The sequence below is a fragment of the Apis florea genome, unplaced genomic scaffold (genome assembly GCF_048593485.1).
Source record: "Apis florea isolate Af1SG1 unplaced genomic scaffold, ASM4859348v1 contig_3387_pilon, whole genome shotgun sequence".
In the NCBI taxonomy this organism is placed as follows: Eukaryota; Metazoa; Arthropoda; class Insecta; order Hymenoptera; family Apidae; genus Apis; species Apis florea.
This window is the reverse complement of record NW_028256753.1, coordinates 14,680-29,029: the sequence shown is the minus strand read 5'-3', so window position 1 is coordinate 29,029 and position 14,350 is coordinate 14,680. Positions and strand designations below refer to the sequence as shown.

General features: G+C 38.3%; 2 protein-coding genes across 6 annotated transcripts in view; one reads left to right on the top strand and one right to left on the bottom strand.

The window, feature by feature from the left end:
- The window catches only part of LOC100870293 (neurotrimin), a 97,675-nt gene that overhangs the window by 71,076 nt on the left and 12,249 nt on the right, over positions 1 to 14,350 (bottom strand). The gene's annotated exons all lie outside the window — the stretch shown is intronic.
- Positions 8,437 to 9,442, top strand: LOC100870170 (abaecin). Its single transcript, XM_003698979.4, has 3 exons — positions 8,437 to 8,564; positions 8,950 to 9,117; positions 9,287 to 9,442. Exons 1-3 carry the CDS (start codon positions 8,499 to 8,501, stop codon positions 9,296 to 9,298), a joined length of 246 nt encoding a protein of 81 aa, XP_003699027.3. The 5' UTR covers positions 8,437 to 8,498; the 3' UTR covers positions 9,299 to 9,442.

Genomic DNA, 14,350 nt, shown 5'->3' with positions numbered 1-14,350 from the left:
GGTGCGCGACGTTCAACCACAAATGGGTTCGTAGCACGCTAGGAATAACTATCAACCGAATAATTTCTCGTTGTCATCCGTATAATGGTATCGTGCGGCTCGTATACCGATATTATAAAATATCGCACAATAGGCCTAACGCCGTTTGCATACCCTAAGTCCAGCTTAATTTTTCTTCTTTCCCGAGTCGCAATTTATTATCTACCGCGTGAAATTGTAACAACGATACAAATTACACGAGAAATATTATAATGGAATAACTCGCGCGAGAATGAAACGTTACGCGATAATATAATTATCGTTTTGTAAACAACAATTGAATACACGAGCTTTAAAATCAGCTATGTTAATTTAATGAAAACAAATTGACTACTACAATTTCATGCGTAATAACGTGTAATAACGTGAAATATATACGAGGAGGAATTAAACTGTCCGACATCTCGTAAATAGATTTTAAATAGACGAAATCGTTGGACGTGGATCGTTATAGCGCGTGACGTAACAAATTTCAAGTATGCCTAAACGTTACGTAAAAGGAAGAGTAAATATCGCGAAGCTCGTCGATTTATCTTTGGTGAAAGAAGGGAATGTTCTCGGGGTAAACGGTAGCTGTAAATCAACGATATGTATTTTCTTCGCTCGTGAAAGTGGGTACGTGTGACGTATGCATTTCTCCTCGCATACGTCCTCCCTCCCCCCCCCCTCCCTGTTTCCGTTTATATTATTCGAGCAAATAGTAAATAGATCGAGATTTTTCTCCATACTCGCGCAACTTCGAGTTTATTTACATTTTGCGAAGGGAAAAGAAGAAAGGAGAGGAAGAGAAGAAATACATTCGAGATAATAAGTTTTTCTCGTATTTGTTTAATACGAGAGTACGTTGTATTCTCGATCCAATCCGTTCGGTATTGAACAAAGATTTCCGAGAACAATCGGGACAAGTGTGACTCTTAAAGCGGTGCGCGAGGCCGATTGTTAGCGAGGTGTTCCAACCAGCTTAAACGAACGACGATAACCGCTTTCAAACTCGTTAAATGGTTAAAAACAATTGCGTTTTAACGAATGTTAAAAGTATTCGCGCTGTTTCGCAGCATCGTAAAATAAAACTTGGATGATCATTTATCGCGGACGAGCGCCGCCTACTTCCAGATATCGTTACACAAACTTCTCGATTAAAGAGTGATTAGTTTTCAAGAAGATTATAAAAATTAAATTTCCATTGGATTGCGACGAGATTAAGATATTCGATTAACAGCGCGACACTAGGCGAGTGTTAAAAACTCGGAGCGGATAAAATCGGAAGGGAAAGGACGCGATCCCGTCTTTGTCGCGATTAGGAAAAGCACGGGTATCAAAATGTAATCGCGTCTCTGTGTACGTGTACGCGATTCGAGTCGAAATCTCGAAAATCGCGCGCGATCGCGTTCACCGATAACAACGTGAAATTGCATTCCTACTCGTTGTAACATACGTATGTATGCATAGCGGTATCACGAGCTAGATACGTGAAATAACTTTGAACGGTAATGATGACAACCGCACAATTGAAACCGAATACAGATATCTTGTAGCTAAACCTCGTTCGTGGAAATTGAACGCTGTGTTTCGGTAAATCTAACGCGATCGATTATTCGTTCATATATATATATAGAGAGAGAGTTGAATCTAAACGCACGAAACGCGAATTAAAATCACGATCATCAACTCGTTACACGTGTTATTCGAGAACGGATTAATTGTGGTAAGTGGCACTGTTAATTATAACCGCGTCGTTGTTTAACTGTACCAACACATTTATGACGAACACATTTCATCGTACGAACGCACAACATCACATCCTCGCGTTTTACACTTTGCTCGATCTAATCGTTCTAATTTATCTCGAGTAATCGTAAGACGATTGAAACGAGTGAAACGGAATATAAAAATTGTACAAAGAGTTACAAAGTTGATGAGAAAGATGAACAATTTTTCCAGTTACGCGATTCAATATCATATCATAGATTTTACAAACGGATAAATTTCGTTTCGTCACGAATCGTTTTATCTTTCGAAATTTTATTTTTGCTCTTCCTTTTTTTCCGATATACTTTATACTTTTGATCGAAAGTAACGAAGATCGCGTAAAGATTTTGGGAACACAAGATGGGCAAGCAAAGTGAAGACGTGAAATGAAAAAACGAACAAAAAGATATTCGACGAAAATTCGATGAAACTGCAATCTTACCGTACCATTACAACACATACATACATACAAGCAACGCTGGAAAACTTTTTTCTTCTTTTTAAACGCGAAATCCAAAGTTTGGATGAATGGATATAGAAGGGGGGAGGAAATCGAGATGAAACGAAATCAATGAAATTTTCATATATATATATACGAGTAAATTGTGTACACGTGTACAAAGATGAGAAACGAAGATGGTTTTGCCGCCACCAGGGGTCGAGTGTTGCACCATTATATTGGGCAAAGATTGATAAATGCGCACTCACCGGAACCGGTGGAATTATCGGTCCAAACACTAGTTGCAAAAGTGAAAAGTAGGAAGAGCGTGGCCGTGAAGAACCGCGAACGGTTGCCGACGCTCCCTAGAAAAACACGGTTCGCACGTTCACCGAACATCACGGTACGAAGCGAGGACGAGAGGATACGCGGCCGGCATCCCGACTGGGGGATCGCGCTTTTCCAACCCCAACATCGTGTTTCTCCCTCCTCTCCCTTCTGGGCTTGCATCCCCCTACCACACTTCCTTTCCCGCCACGCGCAGAAGCCCCAACGTTCTTCCACCCTTTCCAACTCTTCCCACCCTCTCTCTCTCTCTCTCTCTTCTAATTCCACTCGCTTATCTATTATCGATAAGCAACGATTAATTATATAGAGTCAGTGGCATACCCTTTCGCTTATTCGTTAAACGATACACCTGTGGAACGTTCTTCCCTTTCTTTTCTAGTATCGCGCGTTGCAAAGATCATCGAGACGACGATGATCGATACATTTCGTGCGAGCAATCGGATAACCTTGAACGTGAACGTCTCGCATCGATTCTGGCCACATCTATCGTTATAGGAAGAGAAGAAAACGGCCCGTGTAAAAAAAAGTATTTATCCGTTCTAGAGCCAAGAAACGAAACGATGATTATTCGGGCTATAATTTCGATCTCGATAGCTGCAATAGTAGCACGGAACGCGTTGTTCTTGGAGCGGGAAAACACGCAAAGTATTCACTTTCCGTGAACGTGACCGTTCCCCGACGTACGATTGGCGACGCGCGATTATCGTGAAAATTAAACGAAAATACTTGTACCGATCGATATTTTGCGTATATTTTCGATAAATATAACATGCATATGTTTGATTTACATTTGTATAAATATTTGTGTTACGAGAAATTCGCAAAGATAAATAGAATATTCCGTTTATTCCGCGTTTGAATAATCGAATCGTAATTCGGAAAAATTGTAATTGTGACAAGCTACACGATTGTACGATAAACGAAATTGTATTTCGTCTAATGAGCGAGATCTATCGAGACGGTGTTCGAGAAATAGATGGAACAACAATTGTGCGGAATATTCACCGGTTGACAAGGAATATTGTCGATTATTCGATCAATGGAGAGTACGGTACACTTAATGACTAAGATTAGGGATGGTCGAAGCTGCTTCTATCACGATGGACCGCGTTTAAGGGATATTAATCATCTAGCCGAATCGAATAGACCGGCTATTATAAATGTGATCACGAGAATACTCGCGTTAAATTAATCGCGAATCACGAATGTTGCTGGTAAATTTGTAAAATACTTTTAACGATACGAACGAATCGGAATGGAAAGAGAGCAACGTAAGTGTGTGTTTCCACGCCCTTCCGTACGTGGCGAAGATCTGTGGAGAGGTATGAGTTATAGAAAATCGTGACATATGGAGGAAGGGTAGGGGTGTATAAGAGAGAATAAGTTATCGCGGATGGTATATTGGAAGGCGTGTTCGAGAGACTGGAAGGCGCCCACGAGACACACAACCATTGTACAAGCTTCCAAGCTTTGCGACCACGTCGTCGGCCCTTCTTCCTTCTTCCCTTTTTCCTTTTCTCTTTTCTCTTCTTCCTCTTTGTGCCCGTTAACGCGAATTCGCCTCTCCTCTCCTCTCTTAGGATTGCGCACCCTTTGCCGCATCGCTATCGCCTGCCAGTATCACTCTAGTCCTTGAATTCTCGAGCGCGAGTGAAAATTCCCTTCCCTTTTTCCTTTCGTCGATTTTCGAGTCGATCGACCGTATTCAACTATGACCCTAAAATAGTTTGCATTCCCTCGTAAACCTTTCGATTGCCTTTCCGCTTTTATCTCGTATCCGCGCAAATCTTTTCCATATTTTCTTTCCTCCCTTCTTTTCTCCAAGAAAATCCTTGTTGCCCGTAATTCTCTCTAACGAATTTTCTTGAAAATTCTCGTATAATATTTTTTTTTGTTTCGTCCCCCCCCCTCCTCCTCCCTTTGTTTACATTTACATGGTAAATAAACTTGTAAACTTTGCATTCGATATCGCGTATATACGCGCGACGTGCGTTCGCAAGTATTCGTCGTAAGAGATAATCAAGCTTATGTCGACGGAGTTAAACAGAGGTTTATAATGTGATTTTCATCGTGTATAAGCAAAACACTTTGGAAGAACACGAGCATGCATCTTGGTAAACAAGGATGCACAGGACATGACGCTTGGTTACTTGGAAAGCATCCTCTATCGAGGATGGAACGACAGATATGGTGGCGATGTATTTAGGAACGCAACACGAGAGACACACTCTGTCTACCTGTATGGCTACAAAGTTACATCTTGCAAATTGCGTTTGTCAACAACGGCTAATTGCCACTAGAAATGTTACTCGACTATGAAGGGACTCGTAATTAGGAGGATGGAACCTCGCAAGATTCGATTACATATTTGCCCTGTATAAGCGGCAAGGAGATTCGAATCGTCATCGAATCGTGTAACAACACGGAGGAAAACCGTACGTTCATCAGAATCGGAATCGAGGATCGCGTTTAAGTGCATTTTACGCATTTTAATTTTAAAACAGACGAGATTAGAGATTTCTGAAAATTCTCGTTTAAAATCTTAACGTTTGTATTCTTGTTATTTATTTAGAAGGATGGAAAGAAAGAACGTACGACGGATGGCGAATGTCGTTCGTGCACGTAGATAGATTTCCCTACTTTGAGGGAGTACAGATCGGACGATGCGGATATAGCGAAGGCGGATTTGTACGAGATTGCGGAGGGTGTAAGACGAAGACAATGATACGAAGAAGGAGCAAGAGGAATGGTAGCAGCAGCGAGTCCTTGGTAATCTCGTTACGTCGCCCGTTTCAGCTTAAACCGTTAGTGGATCGCGTATATAGCGTGGTGGAGGTGCGTTTCCGAAATCAGGATTACCGTTTCCCATGTCCATGGAAAGTTACAAGACGAGTTGACGAGTAGAATCCCTGTTAACCGCTACCTTCCGCTATTTCCCCGTTCACCGACAGCTATTTTTCACGGATTCGATATTTCGGATAGGAAGAAACGAATGGGCCGATTTACGAATCGATAACATCGCGGTCATCGATTGGACGCGATACACGCTGTATAAATGATACGAGCCATCATTTTTCTTCGATTCGAGAAAAAAAATTTTAGTTTCGTTATTTAATCAATATGTCGATCGTTTTATACACGTATGTAAATTTAGATTGTCACGTTGAATCGTACAAGATATAACCTTGTGCATTTGCGCACTCTTACGGATAACGATAATTTTACGCAGGGGGATCAGCATGCGTCATTTGTAGGTTTACCTACAAAGATTAATGCCTATTTGCGTACGTGTCAAGTACGTAAACGGACAGTCATCTCGTGATATTATACGTTACAATTATAACGGCGATGCTCGATATCGCGATACCATTTTAGCCGAGCGTTCGAGATCAATATTAACGATGATATTGGATCTGGAAATTGGAGCTACCGTGTTGTCGGACAAACAAAACGAAATAAACAAAACGTCGAAACGCAGTCATGCGCCGCATTTGCGGCCTCCTCGGATAGATGTCACGCGTATTATTTTATCCGTTTGTTTGCGATCAGCTGCGCGCGTAAATATTTTCCAACGCGTTTGCTTCTCATCGGGCGAAAGGAAAAGAAGACCGAGTCGAACACTTCTATAAATGCCTTTTTAACGCTTCATTTCACACGCGTTCACGATAGGTGGAACAACGTTATAACTCCTTGTTACGCGTAAATTATGTAAAACATTCGACGAAACGCGAAATTGAGAATGTTTTTTTACAAAAAGGTAATCATAGATGGGATCATATTTATGCGGAGAAACTGGGTCAAAACGAAATAGCGAGGCGAGATGAAATATCGTTTTGCACGTGCTACGTATATACGGTGTACCTACGGAATGTCGTCGCGAAAGAAAGTCATTATTATCATTTATGAGGTTACTTTTGGCCGAAAGCAAAGTCGATTTTCCACTTTTTATAATCAATCTTGAAAATCTTGAAACGATATATAGCAGATATCTATATTTTTTTTTTTTCACAGATGTTTTTGAAAAAAGACGTAATTCATCCTCCTTCCCATTTTTATTTTCAAGATTTATCGAGTTAATTAAAAGACGACATTAAACTTTGATCCAACATTTTTGAACTTTCCACTTATGCGTAAAATTTTAAACGTGTCCACTTTATATAAGGATATCGAATCGACGTTAATATGGAATATTTGGGCGTTACGTGATGAAAAATTCAACGAATAAGTTTTAAAACGTAAAAGAGAGAAAAAGTTACGCAGATTATAATGGAATGAAAAGAAGCGTATATATATATATATATATATATATATGCGTAGATATATATACGTAGTCGAATATGGATTTTCCGGGAATGGTATAATCCATCTATTCTATCTGCCATTCAACGAATGATAAACAAAAGAGGTTGTCAAAAGCTTGAAAGAATTTCGTTCATAACGTTTTCAAGCTTCACTCGCGATCCGTTACAGGCGCTTATTTCTTTCATGTGTGAAAATAATGCCCGTGAGTGTATGAATATATTGCTCCCATATCTGTCCGCCACTCCTTTATTGCCGAGAGTGGCAAAGGCCGAGTAAACGTTTCTTTTGTCTCCCTTGATTGATCGTTATCGATCGGATGCGAGCGTGAACCTCTCTCTCCATTGGGAGTAACAATTTTTATACGCTTCGAAAACGCTTTTTAATCTTTTTTTTTTTCCCCTCTCTCATTCTTTCTCTCTCTCTATACAAAAATTATTTTGGAAAATTGTACTTTAGCATAAATATCTTTTTATTCTTGGTTACCGATTTGATTTCAAATTGAATAATTTGCAATGATTTGCATATCGATACGTTTCCTAGTAATTACGTTAATGAAAATTGTTCCACGAGTTTGAATAGTATCGTATACACGGCGACGAGTGGAGGAAATAGGGAAGAAAAAAAAAAAATACCGCGATACAACTGAAAAGCGGTGTGTAAAGTGAGTTCGTACGAATAAGATACGAACGATGAGAGACAACTGGGAAAAACGTAGAAAATTGGACGAAAGTATAGATATAAGCCTACTTTTCGTCTTTCGCTCGCATTCCTCAATCTTCGCTATTACAGTCTCTAATTGCAACTTGAAAACTCAAGGGAGCAAAAATGGTGTAACGATACTCGACGTTGCTCCTCGTTTCAAGTGCATCGAGTCTCTCGCGATTCCGTTTTAATTCTCCACATTTCTACCGAAAATTCTTTCCAAAATTCTGTTGAGTAACAAACTCTATCTTTCGATAAGCGAATCGAGAGAGTAAAATTCGAGCTAGGTTTTTCTTCGTCATTCATTATGTTCGTTTTGAAATCGATTCGTGACAAATTTCTTTCTCAAAATCGTACAATTGTATTTTTAAGTATTCAACGACGACACGTTTAGCTTTTCACGTTACTCTCCTTATTCTAAAATCACACGAGTTTTTTCCATTAATTTAATTTCGAGAATTACTATCGTACATCGAAAAACGAACGAAAGAGAGAAAAAAGAAAGAAAGAGAGAGTAATTTTATATTAAAACATAAACTTGGAAATGTGAATGTAAAATTATCCATTATATGTTTTATTTAATTACTACCGATACATCGATACGATGTATAATTTACGAGGAAAATGACACGTATCGCATTTTGTCCATTTTGTAATGAATCGCGAGATAAATAACGACTGGAGGAAAATTGAGTTCCGAGGGATTTCCAAATGTGTAAATGAAGATACGACTCGTCGTTGATACGATAAGAGGTCATTGTGTGTCATTGATTTTCCGTCAAGTTATTCGCGATAGAAAAGAAACGTAGGAATCCCCTTGTAACGAAGAACAAATGCAAATATATTTACACGACAAAATGCATACGCGTGCGAATTCTTATGCAATCGAGATGATATATATATATATAAATATGCATATATGAATGCAACGTTCATTCGCATCGAAACCATACTTGAGGTGTGTATCTTGGATAGTTGCAAAAACGTAAGTAATAAAAAAATTTTTTCTTTATTTTTTTAATTATTTCTTCGTATCAAAAATATTTCATTTTTCATCCAATTTCGTAATAATTACAAGTAAATGTTTACCAGAATATTACTCGCATAGCGATAATAATTAATAATAATTCGTAGATTTTTATCGATATATGTGCGCGATAATATATTTATATCGCTATAAAATTTAAAATTACTAGAGACGATTATTCGTACGGGTTACGAATATTACGAATATAATATGTATAACGTAAGAATATTGTTGACATATAAAAAAAAAGAAAAATATAACAATTAATATGTTTAAAAAGGAATTGCATAATGCGCATCTAGTGATTAATCGTTGAAACAATTGTTTCTAAATTAAATAACAGGAAAAAAAGGGATACGAGATGAAGGTAGTGATATTTGTCTTCGCACTACTCGCCACGATATGCGCAGCATTCGCATATGTACCATTACCGAATATACCACAACCGGCAGGTCGTCCGCTTCCAACGTTTTACGGTCAAGGACCGTTCAATCCGAAAAATAAATGGCCTGTATGTATATATTATAAAAATATTTCCTAACTAGATCATAAGTTATTGAAGACAAGTTATTTAAGATAAATTTTTGAATGATTATAAATATATTTTTAAAGACGATGTTTTATTCGTGATAGATTCGTGATTTTATATTCAATTACGATTATTATTTGTTTTATTACAGCAACACTATTAATCGTCAAATCGACAAATCGTATGGAATACACTTGTACGATTGATGTGACGAAAATATAGTACGATAGAGGAATCAATAATTGAACGAGTATTATTATATAATTATGAATCGAAATAAATCTAATATAGATATTTATCGAAGAAACGTTCAATTTATTTAAACCATACGGTCCCAAGCTATAAAATCCGTCAAAAATCCCAGCAAGCTTACCGGGAACGATATTAAAGTATAATTTAACGTAAGAAAGATATTACGAATCGATCGAATCCCAAGTTATTCGACCAACGATAATAAATTTTTTACTACGATATAAACATTTATATTCGAGAAAAAATTAATTTTTCCTGGCTATCGAATTTGCGAGAAAGATACGTACAACCTCGTAGCACTACGTATTACTCGCGTAGACCGATCAATAGATGAAAATCGGGAAAAGAAAGTATTAATTTTAGAAAGCATTTTTATTACGAAGCGTATTTCGGTATTTCGATTAAACGTTCGTCCAAACGATGGTACATCGACCATATTGATATTTTTAAACGAACGTAATAGTTTTTCTATCTTAAATTATTTCTATCAAACGATACAATTTTACTTTCTTTTTTAAAGAAATCGTATTCGTTTCACGCTTATGTTATTTAAATAATAAAACAGTTCGATTCCGCGTAAAGTTTACAACGAACGTTTTCACATCAAATTTAACGAGATTATATGCAACATTTGGCGCGACCAAGTATAAAATAACGCTTCAAGTGGAACCGCGCTCGTTGCTCCCGGATACGATACGATCGAAAATACGGTTAAAATTAGGAAAGAAATTTTTGCAAATTGCAATAACGCGTAATAATTTTTAAAGTACGATAGATTTGATCAGAGGATTTCTACTTCGAGAAATAGAAATATATCGAAGAAGGAAAAAGTGCATTGTTAGTAGGCTTAAAAATTATTCGTTTGAAAGCAAGAATGGCAAGAATTTTTATCGAGAGACGATACACGATTACGAGGAAATAAGTTAATCCAGGAGGGAAGGGGGTGAATAGAAGAGCGCATAACCGTCCGTGCCAAGAGTCGCACACGATGGTGGAATGTAAATGGGAAATTCGGCGAGATCTTTCTTCGTAATGAACACGGTTACGTTGCAAGTTGTTGGTTGGCGTGCTACTTTACCTTGTGCATTTTACGGTATTCTCGCGTTAATGCGATAAGAGAGAGCAGTCTCGGTCGAGCATACCTATAATTTAAATTGTCCGCCTTCTCGTCGCTCGCTAATGCGAGGTGATACTTAAAGCGGAACAATCGCCAATAATTTTCGTTTCACCTTCGTTTCGAATCTCGCGAAATTTCATCTTCGCGTTCCAGTCATATTATAACGCGAGAGAGAAGAAAGATAAATTAACGCGATCGATATCATTCGAACAGATTTATCCGTGGAACGATGTTTCATCGAATGACGGTAAATATTAACGCAAACTCCCTTGGATCGTATGAAACCCCTACGTTTCCGCATTCCTGGTTTTCGAACTTTCTCGCTCGAGATAAGATAACTATACGCGATATAGCTAATATAATCTCGGTTCCAACCTGCTGTCCCTTATTCGACGTTTCAGCAATAAGGATAACAATAGGAGCATATACGTTGCTTAGAAAACTGTGCCGTTCTCTTCAATGTCGTAACATATATATATATATATATATGTAATAAAAGCTTCAATTTTCAATCTTGAACCATTTTACCTTCAGAGGCACGTTTCCAAAAACAATCCCGAAACTTTATCGATATTGCGATTCCCACCAGTGTAATAACATTACATAAATTTAGTCTTCGAGTACACAAGATATATATCAATAAGAAACATCGATATTTTAAGATTCTTTACAGTTTATTACTACGACGATAAGAAGAAGGATTTTATTCGAGTATTTTGTCAACGATCGAACGTCTCGATCAAATTATTCTTTTTTGGATAAATCTTGGATGCATCAAACGTTTTTTTCAGTTCAGTCAGATAATTCAATCGGTATTTCTCTCTTAAGAAAAAAAAAAAAAAAAAACCGAAACGATTCGACGTCGAATTCGAATAATATTCAAATCTAAATAGAATTATTTTTCTAGAAACGAAGAATGATGGTGAACCGTGAATTATGTCGTCGTCGTCGGTGAGATTGGCTAGGCGCGAAGCGCATTATCGGAACGCGTACAATTGGACAGTTGAAGTCGGTGGTCGTTTATAGTCGGCCACTTGGAAGAAATCTTTTTCTCTAGGAAGAGAAGCGAGACTTTAACGAGCTAACGGAACCAAGAGTTCGGAATCGGCTCCTTAAATATCTTGGCTGCCTATCCAGATACTATCCAGCTTTTCCGTATCAACGAGTAAACCATTTCGAACCAACAGTTCCCTATTTCATGTCATGGAGAAAAGTTTCCGTTCCGTAACGGAGTCGTAGAGAAAAGACCTTTCACCTTATATTTACCTTATATATACCCTTAAAGAAAACGAAAATTCGCAAATTTTCTCTTAACCATCATCATCATCATCATCATCATCATCATTTTCATTTCGATCGGCAAATCGTGGCCTATAGACACAGATTTCATTGCTAAAAAAAAAAAAAAAAAAAAAAGAAAAGAAAAAAAAAACGAATTCGTCGTACTCCCTCGAGTATCTTTGTCTCCGCTACTTTTTCGCCGCGTTTCTATAAACGAGAGTAACTCTTCTTTGTCCGGAGATCGGATAACGCTAATTACGCCGGTACATTAGAAGAGTGGAAGCTCCGGAAATAACGCGCACCCGTCCACATTTACCTCTGGCAATGCCTATCGCGTAGGTAGACGCGGCTGTCCTAATTACCTACGGCTCGGCGAGACGCCTTCTTGTCTGCATGTAAACACCTTCATTACCACTCAACCGTTCCATAAAATATCCGAGTCCTGTTCGATATATATATATATATATAGGCTATCAACTCGATTCCAGATGTATTCGATGTAACGACGAGCTTCTCAAAAAGAAAGAGAGAAAGATATTTATGAATCGCGGAATAAACTTTATTATCTCTTGTTACGTAATTAACAATGAGATTGAATAAAATTTGTTGTATGCTCGCGTATTACGATTATATTATTACACGTTTCCGTTTCGTTCGAAATTATCACGTACGTGCGCAAACTAGCGAAAAAACAGCAGGTATATTTTTCTTTTTTCGGCGAATCGAACCAGTTCTACGTCTCGAGCTATTCCCCCATCCCCTCTTGTTCTTCCACGATCGAACGTGAGCCCCCACATCGGAATAAAACTACGAATACTATCCCTCTCGGTTGAGTTAACGTCTCTCTTCCATCTTCTATCGCGAAGACCATTTATTTCGATCTTGACCAATGTCTTTCCGGAATCTTTTTCAAATTGCGACGAAGCGATTTCGATCCCTCGAAATCCTTTATTCAAGAATATGTACGCGGATACGCGTCTTCCAAGTTCTTTTACTCCTCGAATCGTATATACACCGAACTAATCCAACTTCGATATAAGTTTCAACGCAACCACGCCAAATTCCACCATCCGACATTTCACGGAAACTTTCATCCTCTTTTCCGTAGCTTCTTTTCTCAAATCTAATTCGACGCTCTTCGCCACGATATCGAGGATGAGGATTCGTTCGATGCCAACTAATCAGAATTATTTCTCCAACTTCCGTTCGATATAAAGCGTGTTTAAATTAATTAAAACTAAATTTTCTTTTTCTAAATTTGGAATTATCGTTGAAACTCGATTGCACGGTGTATCAACCGATTCTGACTTTTCTCCTCGTGTCGTAACCGATAGATGCGCAGTTTCTTTCGAACTCGCAGTTCGTAGTTTCGAAGGTGCACGTGTTCGCGATTGACATCGAAAGACAATGGACGAAACCGTTATAGCTTAATTATACCGGGATCGGAACAGTTCCCTTGGAAGCTTGCTCGGCACCGTCGTCTCAGTGGACCGATTTATCGTCCCTCTAATTTCCCTCTCTTGTTTTAGCGCTCTCGCCATTACCTCTGTTCCCCTCACTCCTCTTTCCTTTCTCGTTTTATCGGCAAAAATCCGTTAAAATTATGCGAAAACTATGGAAAAGTATTTTGCAAAAACGACGTAACGATTTATCATTTTGTCGCGTCATCGTATACTCGTATCGAGATACGCGTTTGTTCGTGAAAACGATTGTAAAAGTGAACGAGTATCGTTGAAGAATTTAAATGCGTATTTTATGATTGCGATAACGAAATTTCAACCAGATCGAGTATTCGAAACTTAATTTGGTTCGTTACCTCGATTCGAAATACCGTAATTTTTCTAAATTTACGTGCAACGAAAGAAGAATTTTTCAACCACCGATATATAATTCGAACCGTTCTTTCTACGGTTTCGTGCGTCGCATCTCTTTCCTTCGAGATAATAATACTCAGTTTATCGATGTATCGTGAAACTGAAAGCATATCGCGTTCATTTTTTTTTTCTTTTTTTAGAAAATTTATCAGAAACAAACGCGTTCTTTGGCACGGCGATTCGTCGTTTCGGTCAATTATCGAAAGGAAGATATATTTCAACGAAGAACAAATGATCGTTACGTTTCACGTTCCGATCATTTAACTTTCGAATTACAAAGTGTTATTCGGAAGTAATCTTATCGCTCACCACCGGTCGGACACTCGTTACGTTTCGCTTGCCATTGTTGGCTTCAATGACCGAAATAATCGAATGAAAACGAAACGAGAGAAGATAGCGGCAAATCGTAAGGACGGTCGTCTCGCTTTGTCGTTCAACGAATTTACGACTTCTCGGATTTTGCGGTCAATTTCGAACAAAGAAACGAGGATGGCGATACGATTATTTCGGAACGGATATCACATTGGTATTTTGTTACGTCTCGAAACAAAATTCTGAATGCGTGAAAAATAAAAAGATGAAAAAGCGGCACGAATTGTCCCGAGTTGCCAAGGGCACGGAACGATATAACGAAAAATCGAAAAACAATGGAACGAAAGTTGTATCGCAGAGGATTAAGCGTCGTTGGGTT

Coding starts and splice junctions, on each gene's coding strand:
- LOC100870170 (XM_003698979.4), top strand. CDS start 8,499: ATGAATGCAACGTTCATTCGCATCGAAACCATACTTGAGGTGTGTATC. Junction 8,565..8,949: donor TCTTGGATAGTTGCAAAAAC/GTAAGTAATAAA, acceptor ATTAAATAACAG/GAAAAAAAGGGATACGAGAT.